Here is an 18,502-nt window from a genome sequence, read left to right as displayed (position 1 = left end):
CAATAGTTAGACAGTTGTCAACTGCTCTACAAGTAAGATGTGAGGCCCTGAAAGAGCCGTTGGAGGCGGGGCTATTCTTTATAGCAGTGGTTCCCAACCTTTTGACTTCTGTGGACCCCCATTTTATCAATACTGGAGCCCGGGGATCCCCACTGAATCATCATTGGAACATGGGGACCCCCAAGGAGTCATTACTGATAGCTGGAACCTAATATTATTAATTTTTTTAAGCAGCCGCGGACCCCCTGAGGAGGCTTTGCGGACCCCCAGGGGTCCCCGACCCACAGGTTGGGAACCACTGCTTTATAGTAAAGAATATGTGCCTCCAGTCGGCCATCAATCATCACTCATGCTTCATGCACTAGAAAAAGAGCTTATTTTTCTAATAATTAATTGCCGGGTGCCAGGACTGAAGTGTGGAATCACATATTTTGAAACTCCAAATAAATGGCATGGAATGAAATCGCCCTCCATCTCAAAAAGAGGGTACAATTCACATATTTTAAAAAGAGCAGGAGACAGGGTCAGTTTTGTGTTTCTCAGGAATAATATAAACACATTTGAGAGAAACAATCACAGTTGCCTTCTCCACATTATTCTGGATATAAGTGAAGCTGGAATGGCCAAGAATTAAGGCTCCCAGTCCTGTCATAGACCGCAGATAAACTACAGTCCCATGCAGTGTCTGAAATGCAACCTATCAACACATTTGGGAGCAGATGAGTATTTTTTCAGTTAATGGGACAACCATATCTCACATGATCCTCACTAAAGACAAGAAATAGGGCTTTGAATGAGCTTATCTTGTACACCCAAATTAACTGAGTTATTTTCTTCTTAAACAGTAAACCCACCTCAACGGCTGTGAGTTCTCCATAGTTGTCCTTAGGACTAAACTTTGCTTAATTTTTAGGCTCAGCGTGCAAACGCTATGAAGTGTTATAATCTATCTGTGGGCTTTTAACCACGCCCACCACACACCCATCACTTTCACTTGTTCATTGGCTTGCCTTTCAAAAATCCTTTATTATCATTGATAAAGGCTGTACGTGTGTCCCTCCTTTGGGTAGTTTTGTTACCGCCTTGGCCATCGATTCTGCTATATGGATAATTGCATGTTTTCCGATATGTTTAAATGCGCAGGCTTCTTTTTCCTTTTGTGTCTCTCCTTCGCACTCACTCTCATGGCGGCTGTGGCGCTTTGAATTAAGTTGCTTATGTCACCTGTTTTACTTTTCATTTTCAGTCTATGGTGCAAGAAAAGTCCAGTTAGGAATTTACAACGCTAATAGCTCTAACTCGAGCAAACATGAGATCCATTGCATTGCAAATGCTTGTTTGTTAATGATTTTTAATGGATTGATATGGATGCAGAAGTTGATCTTATAGGAATGGGAGTACTTAGCGGTGGTTGCCGAACCATGTGAATTCTGATCTAAATGGCTCTTTTATTTATAAGTTCATTTTTAGAAATATAATCTTAAGGTGCTTGGTTGGGTTATGTTCTGAGGCACGGAACAGTCCTTCAACACCAACACTGCCTCCTAGAAACTCGTAGGGAGGTCGGAATGGCATAGGTGCACTGTTAGGGATTCTTAGCAACCCAGTGATGGGCCCTGAAAGCCATCTTTATAAGGCATTGTGAGGGGCACTGTGACAGGGGATGCCCTATGCATTGTCATGGGGCCCTGAAAGTTGCTGTAAGAGGGCACTGGGGGTGGGCTCTGAGGGACACACTCTTTCCAGTATTGCTGATGGGTTCTCGGAGGTACTGAGAGGGGGCTTTGAGATGTATTTTAAGTGGTGGGCCAGGGGTGTGCAGAAGAACTGTGATGGGCACATTGATGACACATTGAGAGGGCTCTAAGGAATACTGTGATTCAGTACTGGTATTGGTTCTTGGTGCACTGTGATGGGACATTGTAAAAGGATATACTAAGGGGCAGTATGATGTGGCATGGATTACTCTGAGGCGACTGAGTTGCTTCTCAGGGCACTGTGATTTGGTGCTTTAAGTGGGGTTCTGTGAAGGACTATGAGTCAATGTGAAAATGTTCTGAGAGGCAGCGTTTGATGGGGTAATAATAATGGTCGTCCAGAGGGACTGTGATGAGGTCTGATGGGCATTGCAATGAGCTTAATAAGGGAACTGTGATGGGGCTCTGTCATTGGGGCTCTGAACAGCACTGTGATGTGGTTCTGTGGAGCTCCAGAGGGTACTGTGGGATTGTGTATCATGGGGTCTTGGCTCTAAATACCATTGTGGGATGAGGCTTTGATGAGGTGTGAAGCAGCACTGTAAAGAGGCTCTAGAAACACTGTAAATGCACTATTAAGAGCACTGAAAGCACTCTAACGTCCAGTGTGCTGAGGCTGGTGGAGTAGTTTTATGGGGCACTGTCCATTAACTCCTAGGCACATTGTGATTTAGTCTTAGAGGCACCCTGATAGGCAGTACATAATTTATGAAAATATAAGTGCCAGGGCCCAAGGTATTTCACTGCACCCTCCACCACCCACAGCTCCTGTGACTGCTGCCAAATAGTAGTGCCAGCATTACCTACTAAGCATCACACTTACAAGTGTGAGATTTTGGACTATTGAGGTTCATCCCAAGCTGTAGGGATGGGCTGGAATTCCACGTTGTTTCATTTTCTGATATGTAGCATTGGTAAACACTTACACTCACACAGGAAGCTGAAAGCGCCACCATGTGGGGTACTGTCATAAAAGCTGTAGGGATGGGCTGGAATTCCACGTTTTTTCATTTTCTGATATGTAGCATTGGTAAACACTTACACTCACACAGGAAGCTGAAAGCGCCACCATGTGGGGTACTGTCATAAACAAGTGCAGAAAATAAGTAGCCGTGCTAACACCAGCACAGTTAAGCAGTAGTGATGGACCATGTGGTGGCTTTGGTGGCAGTGTGATAGCGTACTACAAGGGAACTCTCAGTAACAGTTATGTGGCACTGTGGTAGGATTCTGAGATTTTCTGTCTAATTTAAGATTTCAGCTTAAATATGTTTCAAGGGTTGATTTAGTAGGTATGGTTGTTTTCTTATATGATTATGCAAAAGCAAAATCTGTACAAAAGCAAATATATGTGCCATCAACCAATTGTTGGCCCCATTTTTGAGTCAGTTCAGCCCTGGAGGGCAGCGTCAAAGGTGGCTGCTCTCTGTGCAACATTGGTAGTGCATTGTTAATATTTGAGGCTAATGTCCAGGGACATTTTAAGGAATTTGTGAGCCCTGCGCCAAACGTTTGGAACAGTTTTTAATTTAGGATTCAGCTCTTTCATGCCCACTTTGGCCATGTCAGTGACAGTGCACAGACACACTTTTCAAATTCTAAATGTGTTTACATCTAATATTCAGGGGGTAGTGAAGTATGTTTTTAATTTTGTAACACAGCAGCAGCTGCTCACTAGTATTTCTGCAAATAATCTCAGTGACACCCTCCCATTTCTCATATGCGAGGTCTTGTGTCCTGTTTTGATCTAAAATGTCCTTTTTATTGATGTTGCATGAAATATAAACACATTTCTCTGCAAAATGTCTGTAATAGACTCTTACACACCACCCACATTCAAAATAAATTAAAAGAAAATGGTATTTAAAACAATCAGAATTATGAAAGGTCTTCAGGGCAAAAGTCTCTGCAGGACAGAGCTGACTCTATCAGCCCCCCCCCCCTACCCCGCGAAAGTCTGGTGCCCTGGACCAGAGCCTACTTTGGCCTTGCCTTAAAAACATCTTTGCTGATGTCGAATCTGTTGTATAAATGTCTGTCAAGGACTACGCGCGCACGCATACAGACGTGCGCGCGCACGCACACACACACTTTATACATGGAAGTGATGTTTTCAGTGTGCTTCTTAATGCATGTACCAGTTCCTACTCACATTTTTTTTCTAGGTCACTTGGCATCGACTGTGAAATTAATTATGTGTTAGGAGTCAGTGCATGCTGGCTGGCAAACCATGGTGCATTATTTCCCGTGCACAATGTAAAATATATTGATGCTAACCCTTTACCACCAGATAAATGGCAGTGTTGAAAACCGGATACTTGTGCTGTACACAAAATATTTTAAAGAAATAAACATATCTGTGGTTTAATCTTACAGACCCTGTACCAAAGACGGAATGCCTGCTTTCACCTGTCACCGACTCGCATCCTGTCCAAGGCTTGCTGGAGAGCTTCACTGTTTTATCTGGCTGTGCGAGTCGAGGCACCACAGGCCAGCCGCAGGAGGTTCACGTTCTGAATCTAAAGTGTGCCGAAGAAGGCCCCTGTCATCACGAGGAGGTATGGCGCAGCTCTCTCACCAGTGCACGAGGGAGCCCTCTTCTGTTTACTGTGCGCATTCTAGCCACTTTTTAGGAGCGCGAGCACCTCATAAAGTACATACATTTAGGGTGGTGGAGGGGGGATGCGGCTAGAAATATTGCCTTTTTGGTTTTGTTGGCTTGTATCACCGGGTGTGGGTTATTCAAGCTCTGGTTCTTGTACAAAACGTATGAATTTTTCATTACCTTGTAACGGGCGGGTAATGTTTTTCTGATGGCACTTGTTGCTGACTACACCAGAACTCGAGTAGAGTTTAATTGCTTGCCTCAGATAGGAATTCTCCATGTTTTTGCTGTTTGAGAAATGTTTCTTAGCGCAGGCAGGGAAACAGGAGCACACCCTAAAAATACTGCAAACGTTTTTGTGAGGTTAATATTATGTGTGCATAATTAACAATGCGCAGAGTATTAATCTACAGGTATGTCCTAAAATTATGCTAATGCCTTTGAAACTATTTTGATATGGTCTGTTAAAGTGCCCTTTTCTTGGCTTATTCTAACTAGGCCTTAGTTGAAACCTCAGTGCCATCTTGTTTAAAATGGAAGTCTCATTGTGTCACATTCACCGTTTTTTATTTCTGCTGCGCATATTCACATTTGTTTATTTCCGAATGTGGTTGTTCCCAAAGAAGACTCTGTGGTATGGGCTCATTAATATAACTCCTCACGATTTCTTCCACCTGCTCACAGTGTTGCATCATTCACAAGAGTTCACTCTTCTTTTGTGTAACTAAATAGTTCTAACATCTCTGGATGACATTAGCATAGAGGGAGCTGAATCATTATTCATGTAGTGGGATGCTGCTGTGGTGGTAAACAGGATAAGGACATCTATTTTCAATGTTCTGATTTGTTGGAATTGCAATTCTTTTGCCCACACCATGATGATTCTGTGTGTTCCATTCTGTTTAATAAAGGAGATTTCTAACATAAGCCCTCAAAGTTAGGGGTGAGCCAGAACTCCTATGAGACCTTTCATATGCTACTAGGAATGCTGTCTGATTTCCTACTGATTTTGCTGCTCATTTGGGACTTATTTTTGATTTTGCACATTATTCTCTACTGTCGTATTACTGAGAACCTTCATCATATAACTTTATAGAACTGCGCTTTACAATTTCCTAACTGTACATTTGAATTTTTGTAATAAATCTTTATAAATATTCTATTTCCGCCCTATGACTCAATTATTGAGTTTGTCCTTCATGAATTAACTGCATATTTTTGATATGCTGGTTAGCACATTGTTTTGAACTCATCACATCATGAAATTGAGGTTTAACACTGTTACTCAATCCACTCGCTCCTGGGTGTGTTATTGAGGTGCCTGTTGGGGTGTAAGATTTTAGGGGTACCCCGGGACCATAAAAATGATACCAAAAGTGGAACTAATTACCCCCCCTCAACTGTCAAACATGAAGATTGCTTAAAATGCCTTTGCGGATTTACTTCTTGCAGAATAATCATTTGATATAAGAGGACAAATTTATGGATCAATTCTATTATTACAATTTTTAGGGCAGAAGAAACATAGCTGTATGCCTACAGCATTTCGGGCCAGGAGCGGTAGTAGCACTTAAGAAATGTATAACACATCTTTGATAACAACTTGGGAGCCAGCTGCGTAATTAGCCGCAAAGAAAGCTGTAAAAAGGAATGAAGATACTGTATAATAACACAAACAAGAACAGGTCCCCTTCCCTCTGCGTACCCATTCTGACTCACCCCTACTGTCTGCATCCCCAAGTGTTAATCGGTGGAGTTGCGAGTTCCCATCGACTGCCCAATGACGAGAAGTGTGGCTTTGGGCGTAAGGTGCCACTCCATCGCCCTAACCTGGTAGACGCTAGACTTTTAAGTATGTGGCGCATGTGATTTCATTAAATTCAGAAGACAGAATTTGAATGAAGGGCGCCCATAGGGTAGCAAGTCTGCAGCCCATTGCTCTGACGCGAGTGAGAGATTGACGCTAACTGGCGTTTGCTCACTCACGAGACATACGCTTTTTTAAATATCGGCTAATCCGTAATGACTAGGCTGCACACTGGCTACCTCGTAGCCCCGCTGTTTTCATACAACTAATCGTTTAGCAGCTGCGTACCGCCTGGCTACTTCCCACTACTAATTCTCCATTCTGCAGTTGTTTAATGGCAATTACGGGACGCTACTCGGCGTTTTTCTTCCCGTTTTCACTGCATTAGCAGCATTTTTCCTTAATACCATATGCTTATTAAGTCCGTGTTTATTTTTTACATAAATTCTGTACGGCTGGGCCAATTTGCACCATATCTTTATGTCTATTATCATCGAGGCCTACTAGCATTGCAAGTATTTTTCTCCTTTTAGTAAAATGTGTTGCTGGCTCCTTACCAACTTGTTTACTTTTTTGGGCCAGTTACCTCTTCTTTTTTATTCTTACGTTTATTACCTCAGCATTGGCCACTAAATTTCTAAAAATTAATGAGGAATTTGATTTATCTCTTAGCTCCTTGTGGGCTTATCTTGGCCTTCTACATTCTATCATGATTCTCTTATTTTGATGCCCTGAGACTTTACTCGAGAAACCACTTACAGTGATTTGCTGTTCCACTTCTACTTGTGAATGTCACTTTCTCTTCGCTGAACTTTGACATCTCAACCCTTACGCATACGATTTCATCCACATGCATTATACTTCGGTATGTCTGACTCTTTTTGTTCTTATTATCATTCTTGTTGCCTCTACTTTTTGTGTATAAATATGTGAACTATCGCTAGCACTGCACTCTATTAGCTTTAATGGCTATGCGTGCACTGAACTATGGTGTATATTTTGGGCAACTTCTCTGCATCTAGGTTTACAGTCCACTTGACATACATGGGCATCTCTTTACGCGATAGAGAGGATCTCCTATGCAGGATGGGTCTTCCGATATATTTATTGGATCTTGCTTGCTTGCCTTTTCCCTTTCCTATCTTCCCACCACCTTTCGTAATTTTGTTTTTTCTTCCATACCTTCACCATACCATTTGTAAAGTTTTAATGTACCTTTTTAGCTTTTATATGTTAATGTTATTTATTGTATCCACAATATTACATTTGGCTTTCAATCTTTAATTTACAGCCTTGAAAAAGTCCTTTGGACGAAACACGTGTTGGCTGTTTTGTGTTTTTTTACTCACCAGAAATAAAGATTATTTGTTGGAAGAAGAAGAAGAATTTCTTTATGGACTCTGCTTTTTATTGTTTGGACTACCTTTTGGAGTGCTCTGGTATTTTGTTCAATTAAGCTTTCCAGCACAGCTCATAACTTTGTTATGATCAGTGCAGTGGACACCTGGGTGGTTGGGTGTCATACAGGACCTAGCACCCTAACATTGTAATTTTGGACTAACTAGCCTTTCACCATAACTACGGATGTGCGGACTCTTTAGCATCGACCACTCTTCCCTCTTTCTTCCTAAACTGAAAACAGTGTATTCAGAAAATAGCCCCCACATTTATTGTCTTGCATAAAAGCTAAACAGTTTTAGTTCTTAGTTCTCTGTGGTCTCTTCTGTAAACCTGAGACCTAGAATTACTATTATTAGCTTGGTCTTTCATGTCTGAACTACATGAAAGCCACCCAAGAAAATATTCCTCAGGATTCAGTGAAAAAGTTCTAGATATTGCAGAAACACATGTTGAAAAACATAGGTTTCTTTAAGTACCCCGAGTGCCCTACACTCCGCAGTTACTATAGCTAAAGCCTAGAATCCAATTAAAATTGCCTATTTGTTCCAAAATTCACCATGGCTTAGGGCCAAGAGGCTTTAATCACTGCTGTGACCTATAGGTTTCAGGTAAATGTGTTTATGCTGTTAAGTGTCCTATACCTTGCCAGGGTCTGAAATTATCCCGGTATTTAGTGGAGAAACACCCTCTTAAGTTCCTCAAATGGGAATGTATTTTTTGCCACTGGTATTTTTTCAAGCATCCCATGCACATTTCACATACCAGATCTTAAAAGCTAAGGCCATTTTAACATAATGCATTTATATTGTCATTACATTTTAATGCCTGTTCATACAGGTGGCATTTAGCCAAAAAATAGGCATTGCACATTATTGTGCATGTTCATGCAAGCAAACCATTCCATGCATTCACTTCAGTGTCTTTGTGCTAGATAACATTGATAGGAGTGTTATTGTTAGTGGGGGAGGTATACAAGTCAATGCAGGATATTTGGTAGGATTAATAGATGACTTAGAGGAGGCTATAACCTTTGTCTGACTGTGCGAAAACAAATAATCAAGGACAGAAACACCAAAGGTGAAATCCCTAGTGCATGAATAATACAAGTACAGTTCAAGAGGTAAATGTGTCTGTGACCAAGTTTCCAAACTAAGGTTTGACTGAGAGAGAAAAGGGAGCAATCTTGGGCTGTGTAACAGTAATAACTTTAATTTACTTGTTTTCAGTAATATACAGCTAGGAGATAGCAGCAGCAAGTGCTGTAATAAAATGTATTTGTTATTTTACGACCTCACTAGGGAAAACATGAACTTGGCTCAGCAAAGTGGGCTGGCGTTTTGCAGGTAGTAGATCATTTTAAATGGAAAATGCAAGTGCATAAAGGATCCTTAGTGTATTCAGGCTCACATGGCCATGATTTGTGAAATCAGACCCCGTAAAAAAGTATAGACTTGACAATTGTGACCAATTCTCCATAAAAGCACTTAGGACTCAATTATAATGTCCCTTTTAATTCCGGTGGCGCTGTTAGTTACATTTACTGGTCCCTTTGAAAGTGGTAGGTCCAAGGTAAATCCTTTGATTTTCTATGTTTCAAGTGGGGACTCTGGCTAATAAAAGCACCAAATACTTACGGGTGAAAATCCGGGGAAAAACAACAATCAATAGGCGATGATTTCCATGGTAATTCCTAATTTCTCAGGGGTACCTCAGCGTGGACCTGCAATCTCTGTTAAGCTAATTACTTAGCGGTATTGGTACCTGTGTTATTGGTATTGTAGGGGGTGCGGAGTTATCAGGCCAAGATTCAAGAACCTCATAATGAGGCCCCTAGTCATTGAGTGTCTGTAATTTTGATAAAAATATTGTATACTAAAAACTTCTTGAATTTGCCTGGCAGTTTTGCTGACCACACTTTATAGGAGGGAGAAGGAAGTGAATTGGGACAGCTAATCTTTTGAACCATGTGTGACTTTCAGCATTAATTATGTATAATGAGTCTATGAAATTAACTTTCATTTTATTTTGTTGTAATATTCTTGGATAACTGGACCATTGTTTATGAATGGTTTTCAGTTTTGTCATGATAATACAAAGGTAGAGAAAAAAGGTTGTGCAATGGGCAGGCTTCCAGCGTTTTCCAGCTGTAATCCTGGATGCTCAGTTCAAGCATCCCTTGTTCCGAATCTGGCTGTTTGGTACTCCTGTATATCTCCTTGTGAGCACTGAAATGTCACCTTTTCAATATTGGTTAGATATTTCAAGCTTCTAGTAAATCAGTTGATAAACATAACTAGCTGTTTTGAAGGGGTTGTTCCTGAAGTGCAAGAAATGTATTCCTGTTTTCTAATTACTATTTGAAGCTACGACTGCCAAGACTCCCATACTCGTATAAACCAACTTTTCATCTACAAGGTAAGGTATAGAAAATATATGTGGCTTCTTTTTTAATAAAGCCAAATACTGCTGCCTTTGAGGTATGTCAGTGGGTGGTTACACTCAGCTTCTACATCCTTTATGTCAAGTCATTTTCAGGCCACAATAAGTTAAACAAGACTTGAGAATGGTAAAGTGAACAGATCTAGATCTCGTCCCACTTAAGTGTTCACTTCAACTGCAAGACAAAGTTTCGTGTTGTGCCACTGAGGATGTTGCAGTGTTTAATTGGATCATAAGTAAATGGATGGAAAGGTTAACAGAAGAACCTGAAAGCATCCATTCAAAAAGATTGATCCAGATCCTGCTTCAGTTCTTGTCAACATTATAATGTTACAGTTGTTGGGTCAAGTTTTGAAAGTATGACCTCGGTGACCTATGGCCTGTGTTAAGTCTGTTGTTGGGTCATGAAGTGAAAGTATGACATTTGTGGCTTATGGCCATTGTTACACGAGCCTGAGCTGGAGCAGGAAAGTGGGAGACCAAAGGGGCTTGCTGAAACTATGCTTGATGGCTGCAATTCTAGTTCAAGGTGGGGGTCATTTATTTCCTTGAAATTGATAATCATAATGTTTATGGATACATCATGGGCTGCAGTGGAACAGACTGTTGACAGCGGAGATTCACTTTGGATGCTGTTGCTTTTTTGCCCCAAACCCCAACCTGATTCAAGTTATGCTGTGTGCCAAGCCTTCATCCAAACACTCAGGAGGTTAGCAATAGTATTAAGCTTTGTCTTGTACCTGGCATGGACAGCATATCCACATGGATTGTAAAACAGAATACTTACAGTTTGAACCAGAGGCTTGAACTTTTTTTTATCGTTGGTAAGGGTCCTAAATTTTGCATTGGCTCAATTATTAAGCCACTGTTAAGAGAAAAGAGGGAGCACCATTAACACACATTTCTCTTCTTGATGGTATGGGCAATAGTTTTCCAGTGTTTCAACTTCTATTTATGAAATACCTCGATAACCAGATGACAAGCGTGCCTCATATTTCATCTCGATTTTCATCATAGTATTGAATGTATTCACTGATGCATTGCATTATATGACTGGCCTCTAAGTTCATTCATAAACAGGAAGGCCCGCTCTATGGCTGTTTTGTGGCCTAACAGACCACTATTATCCATGTTAATAGGAAGATTTTTTTAGATCCAGGTTATTGGGTTGTGTGGTGACCAGTTCATGGCCATGACAGGGCCAGATAAGAGAAGGGATCAATGCAAAGCACCCTTGATCTTCATTTTGTTTTGCTGACTTATCCAGCGGTTTTACTGCTTCTGCCAGTCTCCCTTCATTAATGAATAGCGTCTCTCTAAAAATACTTATACACTCATGTGGCATACTTGCTCGGCCCACAACATCAACATAAATCCTTTTGCTTGGTGCGTAACACTTAGAAAACCGAGCTTCTCGTTTTTGATAGGTCAACTTGTGAAATGGTCATACAAATTTTGTTTTGTAAAAATTTCACATATAATTACTGAGGAATCTTTTCTAGAACATTCAGTCTGTAATAGATGGTAAATGTTACCAGAAATGGAATTGTGCAGTGTGATTGCTTATACACTGAGCTGTCATGGCAGACGCGACTGACGATGGTACAACAGAATATTATTAGCCACTTGGGCATCTAGCAGTGTTAATACACTGTGAATCATTAGAAAATGTTGCTGGAGACCAAACTTGAATCTCCCAGGTGTATTTCATTGGAGGCTCCGACGGCTGAGCTACTAATCTTTGATTTTACTTACCATGCTAGGATAATGCTTAAGATATGATTTCAGAAAACGTGGTGATCAAAAGTAGAAACTCTGTTGTGCATCTAGTTTGTTGTAAATAAATTAGGGGTCAGTCACTCTTTTTAATGTGGCCTCAGATGCAGTCATTCATGTGAATTAATTATGTTCTGAGTTGTAGGGCAACAGACATACTATACGGGACCAGTAGTTTGATTTATCCCTAACACTGGAAGCCGCGAAAGAGGACTGAGCAGGGTTTGGTGTGATACTCTTAATTTTTTTTAAGACTCTTTTTATTATCATTTTCTTATACATGCATCGCATGAAACTCTACTTTAACAGTCCTAACTGCTGGGCAATAGCAGGATAGGTGTATGAAGGATGCAGTACGTTCTGAACAGTGGTGGCATTTCTTTGGCTTTGTCGGATTTAGCCTACAAAGCAGTATTGGCATAATATAAGTTCGATGCAGATAGTTAAAGTGGACCAGTTTAAATCTCACATTGCAAGACACTGTACGCACCAGTGAGCAAATCCTATTCCAGTGCGGCTCTTTAATCTGAACCCCTAAGTCTACATCCCATACAGTTCTAACTGGGAACTGGGTCCCTGGTCTGTCAGCTAGCATAGCCTTGTATAAATATGAGATCAAATGTCTTGCCCCCCCAAACTCCAGCAGCACCCAAAATAAAAGTGAGGATGGACAGGCAGCCGGGTAGCAAGGCCACAGCTCCTTAGTTATGTTAGCTATACTAGCATACACTAGAAACTGACCCTCCCCCAGGGAAAACTTTTCCTGTTCAGCCTCAAAGGAAATAAAGTCATCAGTAGGGTAAAGGTACCCCAATGTATCGCATCCCCTTTCCCTCCATGCTATTGTGTCTACTGCTTCAGATAGAGTACGAAAAGCAGGCAAGTCCAAGAAACTAAACTCTCAGGCAAATGGTAGACCTCCCAAGCATCACCTTTACAGCACGCTCCGAAATGGTTGCAGTATGCGTAATGAGGTATGACACTCTTTCCGTGGTCCTGCCACCAGAGTCTAAGAGATGCGGCAGCGCAGTGGTCCTTCCCATGTCTGCTAAAAGTGACTTTTCCCAGTTTTTCCCCTCTTTAAGCCAGTGCGCAGCATGTTGGATTTGGGATACGAGATACTACATCTCTACATTTAGTACAGCGAGACCTCCCTCCAGTGTTGGCAGATGCAAGTGTTACTGAGCCACTTTACTCTTTCCTCCCTTCCAGATCACTGTAGTGAGTAACGAGTGCATGCGTTGAAATGTCGCCCGGGGGAGAGTGTCAGAGAAGTGCTGTAGTGTGTAGAGGCAGCGGAATAGAAAAAGCATGTTTGCCACCGCCACTAGATCAATCATCGACAGTGGGAGAGTATTCTAGAATCGTATTGTAGCTCTAAGGCCCTCTATTACTTTATCTATATTATATTTGTTATTGCTGTAGATGCTATTATTACACACTTGTAGTGAAACCTATGTTTTCCATCGCAACAGAAAGGGTGGCAAAGTTGTTGGATCCACCCTCGCCAAGCTCTCCAGCGGGAACACCAGAGATTTATCCTGATTGAGTTGAAGTCCTGTTATGTGCCCAAAGTTATCTAAATAATGGAGTAATATAGGTAATGACTCCCTATGAGATCTAAGATAGCAAAGAGTGTTTGCATACAGGGGTACCAGGTGAGTTGTATCGCCCACCTGCTCTCCCCATCTCACCAGCTGCTGCCTAATTTGGATCGCTAGGGGTTCCAGAGCCAGTGCAAAGAGCAATTGCGATAGCAGGTAACCCTGCCACGTCCCAGTGCCCACTGTCAAAGGAGTCAAACAAGGACTGGCAACCCATATTCTTAAAGGTTTACTAATGTATTAACTTTTCCTACAGCCTGTTTGCTCTCTAACTGCTTTTTGTTTTGGAGAATGTTGAAGACTTAACAGTTCTGTCAATTTGGCCTTGGTGGTGGAATTTCTCTGTCCCTACTTCCCTTTCATCTGAAGAGTGGTCAAAGTGGGCGGGATTTGAGGGGCATGACGTGACCATTCTTTGTTTTATTTAAGAGAAACAGTTCCCCTACTTTTTATATAAAAGCAACTGCCCTGGGACAGTTAATTCCAAGAGCTGAAATGCTTGTAAGGCGGGGAGGCTCCTGTGCTGTGAAACTGAAGAATGGGCAGACAACTAAACAAGTCTTGTTGCCAGGATGCCTGCTTGCCTGATAGAAATGTAAATGGGTGCAGCTAATTAATCTGCAATTGTAAAGGGTGCTTGGAAGCCGGTATTGGCATTAAAGGTGGAATCACTTGAAGCTTCCTACTCAGACAGATGTCTTCTTTTTCAGTCGTATTGCAAGGAAGTTAACAGCTGAGCTGTGAAGTGTGTGCTTTTAAGGAACAGTTATTAAAATAATTGCACTATTGCACTATGCACAGTCTGTGTATTTCTAAAATCTATATTCTGGAAGCCCTTTCTTCAAACTTTTTGTACATTTTATAGCTGCCTATCATCTACTGTGTAATGCATATTTTAAATATGTCATAGATTGGGACCTCATAGCTTAAACATACACTAGTCACTATTCTCCACTGCACCAACCCGGGTTCATTTCTGTGGCTTTCTAGTCACAGACACAGACCTCTGCAGTAAACTAACTACTAAAGTTTTCATAATGTATGATAGTGCATTTCTGTAGGAAGCTGGCTCTGTATATACTATATCAAAATGTGATATAGTGTGCACATAATCCAGGGGTTCCCCCGAGGCTTAAAAGAGGCTAAAGTAGATAATACTAATGCTCTCTTTTGTGGTAGTGTGGTCGAGCAGTTGAGCTTACCAGAAGGCAGTGAAAAGCATTTGTTGTACACACACAGACAATAGTAGAAGCATACACTCAATGACTTAACTCCAGACCAATGGTTTTTATGTATCAAAAATATATTTTCTTAATTTATTTTTAAAAACCACAAGGTTCAAGTTGCAGGTAAGTACTTCAATAGATTTGTATTTCACACATGTATCAACAGTACTTTGTTTGAAATCGATAACTTATACAGTTTTTGAATTATTGTCAATAATCTGTTTTAAAAATGGACACTGCAATTTTCAGAAACAGTTCCTGGGGAGAAGAAATGTTAGATCGTTTTACAGGTAAATACAACACTGACAGTTTCAGTCTCCGGGTTTTAGGGAGTCTACCAGTTGGGATTCAGGTTAACCCCAAACACCTACCACCAGCAACACGAGGCCGGCCGAGTGCAGAGGTCAAAGATGAGCAATTTTAACGTGGGCTCCTATGGAGACAGAGAGTACTCGGAATCCGGTCTGCCTGCCGGTAAGTACCTGCGTCTCGGAGGGCAGACCAGGGGGGGATTAGAAGAGCACTGAAGGGGCCACAAGTAGGCACCAAACACACACCCTCAGCGGCACAGGGGCGGTCGGGTGCAGGGTGCAAACAGGACATCTGGTTTTCAATGCTGGTCTATGAGGAGCCCCCAGGGGTCACTCAGAGGCTGCAGGCGAGGTCCAGGGGGATGTCTTGGGCACATCACCAGTCAGACAGGGAGGAGGGCTGCCTGCTGAATGTAGCTGCACCGGGTGTCGGTTTCTCCTAGGCCTAGGGGCTGCGGGTGCAGTGAGTCTTTAGGCGTTGGATATCTTTGTTCGGAGCTTCGCGGTCAGGGGGTCCTCGGGATTCCCTCTGCAGGCGTTGTCGTGGAGGGGTGGAGAGGTCAACCCAGGGTCGGCATTTGCTCGCTATCGCCTGGGGACCCTCTCTTGTTAGGTGGACCACCTGGACATGGGCTGTGGACATCAGATGCACAGGGGTCAAGACTCACGCATCCGGAGTGAGGTGGGAGTCCTTGATTATAGATTTTACTAGACAGAGCCACTGTCCTCAGGAGTTCTTGGTCCTTTTGGGTGCAGGGCAGTCCTTTGGAGTTGGCAGTGGTCGCTGGTCCTGCTGGATGCGTCGCTGGTCTTTTGCAGATTCTTTGAAGCAGGAGACAGGCTGGTAGGACTGGAGCCAAAGTAGTTGTCATCTTCCTTCTCTGCTGGGGTTTTCAGCTAACTAGTCATTCTTCTTGTAGGTCGCCAGAAATCTGGTGATTTGGGTTCAGGGAAGCCCTTAAATATAAGATTTAGGGGCATTATAGGGCTCAGAGGGCAATAGCCAATGGCTACTGTCCCTGAGGGTGGCTACACCCTCCTTGTGTCCACTCCCTTTGGAGCGGGGGCACATGCCTATCCCTATTGGTCCCTGTTCTCCAAACCATGATGGAAGATTCTGCAGAGAGTGGGGTCACTTCAGCTCTGGACACTTTAGGGGTGGTCTTAGCTGAAGTGGTCACTCCTCCTTGTTTTTCTTAAGTTTCCCGCTGAGCTGGTTGCCAAAAGGGGGGTCTTGTCTGGGGGCGGGCATTTCCACTAGCTGGAGTGCCCTGGGGCATTGTAACATGAGGCCTGAGCCTTTAAGGCTCACCGCCGCCAGGTGTTACAGTTCTTGCATGGGGGAGGTCTGAAACACCTCCACCCAGAGCAGGCTGTGTTTCTGGCCCCAGGGAGCACAAAGACCCTCACTGCATGGGGTCAGAAACTCGTCTGCTAGTGGCAGGCTGGCACAGACCAGTCAGTCCTACACTAGAGGATTGGGTAAAATACAGGGGGCATCTCTAAGATGCCCTCTGTGTGCATTTTTTAATAAATCCCACACTGGTATCAGTGGGAGTTTATTGTGCTGAGAAGTTTGATACCAAACTTTCCACTGTTCAGTGAAGCCATGATGGAACTGTTGAGTTCGTAATGACAAACTGCCAGACCATATACTTAATATGGCCACACAGCACTTACAATGCCTAAGAATGGACTTGGACACTATAGTGGCATATTGCTCATGCAGGTATTCCCTCACCTGTGGTATAGTGCACCCTGCCTTAGGGCTGTACGGCCTGCTAGAGGGCTGACTTACCTATGCCACAGGCAGTGTTTTGTGGGCATGGCACCCTGAGGGTAGACTTTGCCTTTTTCTCCCCACCAACACACACACAATGGCAGTGTGCATGTCTTAGGTGAGGGGTCCCTTAGGGTGGCACAACACATGCTGCAGCCCTTAGGGACCCTCCCTGGTCACAGGGCCTTGGTACCACTGGTACCTTTTACAAGGGACTTATCAGTGTGCTAGAGGTGTGCCAATTGTGAAAACAATGGTACATTTTTAGGGAAAGAACACTGGTGCTGTGACCTGGTTAGCAGGATCCCAGCACACTCTCAGTCAAGTCAGCATCAATATCAGGCAAAAAGTAGTGGGGTGACTGCAACAAGTGACAGTTTCCTACAATTTCCCACCGATTAAGTCATCTTACATTTATTTTTCATTTAAGCTGTGCATTATTATATGTGTAGTTACCTGAAGGTGAAAGTCTAAAAAAAGTTACAAAATATTTAATTGTTTTTCAGCCATGCTTTTGACCCTGCCCTATGCTCACTCACCCTGCCCCATATGTGCACAGCATCACAGCTCCCATACGTTTTTTTAATGTACTTCGACCACTGCCTCTGAATATGTTCTACTTAAAACTGGGACACTGTTTTGGCATTGGTGCACGCTCTAAAGAAATAAATACCAATAAATGAGTCTAATCACCCAATGATTGTTCAAGTGGATGAAACATGGTAGTAGCTTCCTGCGTATTCAAGGACTAAGGGCTAGATGTACGAAGCATTTTTCCGGTCGCAAACGGCCCTCGTAACTTGTTTACTGAAACTTTTCATTTTTTTCTTTTTTTAAACGCACCCTGTTTTCCTTTAAGGAAAAAGGGCTGCATTAAAAAAAAAGATTTCTTTATTTAAAAGCAATCACAGACATGGTGGTCTGTTGCCCCCAGCAGGCCACCATTCCTGTGATTGTGGCCATTCAGAAATGGGTCACAAACTGTGACCTGCCTCATGAATATTAATGAGGCAGGTCTCTTGCGACCCATTTGGGAATCGCAAACAGTTTTAAACACACTCTTGTACATCCCAGTTTGCAATTTCCTAATAGTCAATTACAAGGATTCGCTATTAGGAAATAGCAAACCACCTTATTGATACATCTGGCCCTCAGACTATTAAACACCCTCAAACCTAATCTGCGATCCAAACCCAATCACAAGCAGTCCTGGGAATTTCCAGTATTTAGATTTGCTAAATTGACCTCTTTTCAGATTCAGTGATTATACATGGTCATTCATTCTGCCAGTCAAATTCGACCTTTTTCTTCTCCTTTAGTGTTTCTTTTGTACCATCTTCAGTGCTAAGAAGTAATCAAACAGACACACTTAGGCCCTCATTACAACATTGGCGGTATTGACCGCCTACCGTCATGGCAACGGCAGCCAACATACTGTCGCTGTGGCTACCAGCTGCCCACCCGCATTATGATCGTAGATGGAATTCCGCCAGAAGGCTGGTGGAATACCGTCGACGGTTATGACAGCAGACGGCGGTAAGGTGGCGCTGCTGTCAGCTGCAGCGCCACGCCAGCAAAACACCACTGATCGTATCATGAGCAATGATACCGCCTGGCAGGGTATTGCTGCAGCAACGCATCCCGTCTCCTGCCGGAGGACCCCCTGCAGGCAGGTAAGTCGGGTTCTTGCACAGGAGAGGGGTGTGGGGGTTGGTGTGTGCGTGTGTGGGGGTGTTGTGTGTGTGTGGGGATGTGTGTGTCTGTTTTTGTATGCGTGCATGCAGGTGTGAGTCGCG

General features: G+C 42.8%; 1 protein-coding gene across 1 annotated transcript in view; it reads left to right on the top strand.

Annotated features, from left to right (window-relative positions):
* Positions 1-18,502, top strand: part of TGFBR3 (transforming growth factor beta receptor 3) — a 399,166-nt gene that overhangs the window by 112,114 nt on the left and 268,550 nt on the right. The window contains exon 2 of the mRNA XM_069232346.1: positions 4,134-4,315. Coding sequence (XP_069088447.1) covers positions 4,134-4,315 — 182 coding nt within the window. The remainder of the gene's footprint in view (positions 1-4,133; positions 4,316-18,502) is intronic.

Source organism: Pleurodeles waltl, chromosome 4_2 (assembly GCF_031143425.1).
Source record: "Pleurodeles waltl isolate 20211129_DDA chromosome 4_2, aPleWal1.hap1.20221129, whole genome shotgun sequence".
NCBI classification, from domain to species: Eukaryota; Metazoa; Chordata; class Amphibia; order Caudata; family Salamandridae; genus Pleurodeles; species Pleurodeles waltl.
The sequence above is the reverse complement of the archived record's forward strand: the minus strand, read 5'-3'. Positions and strand labels throughout refer to the sequence as shown.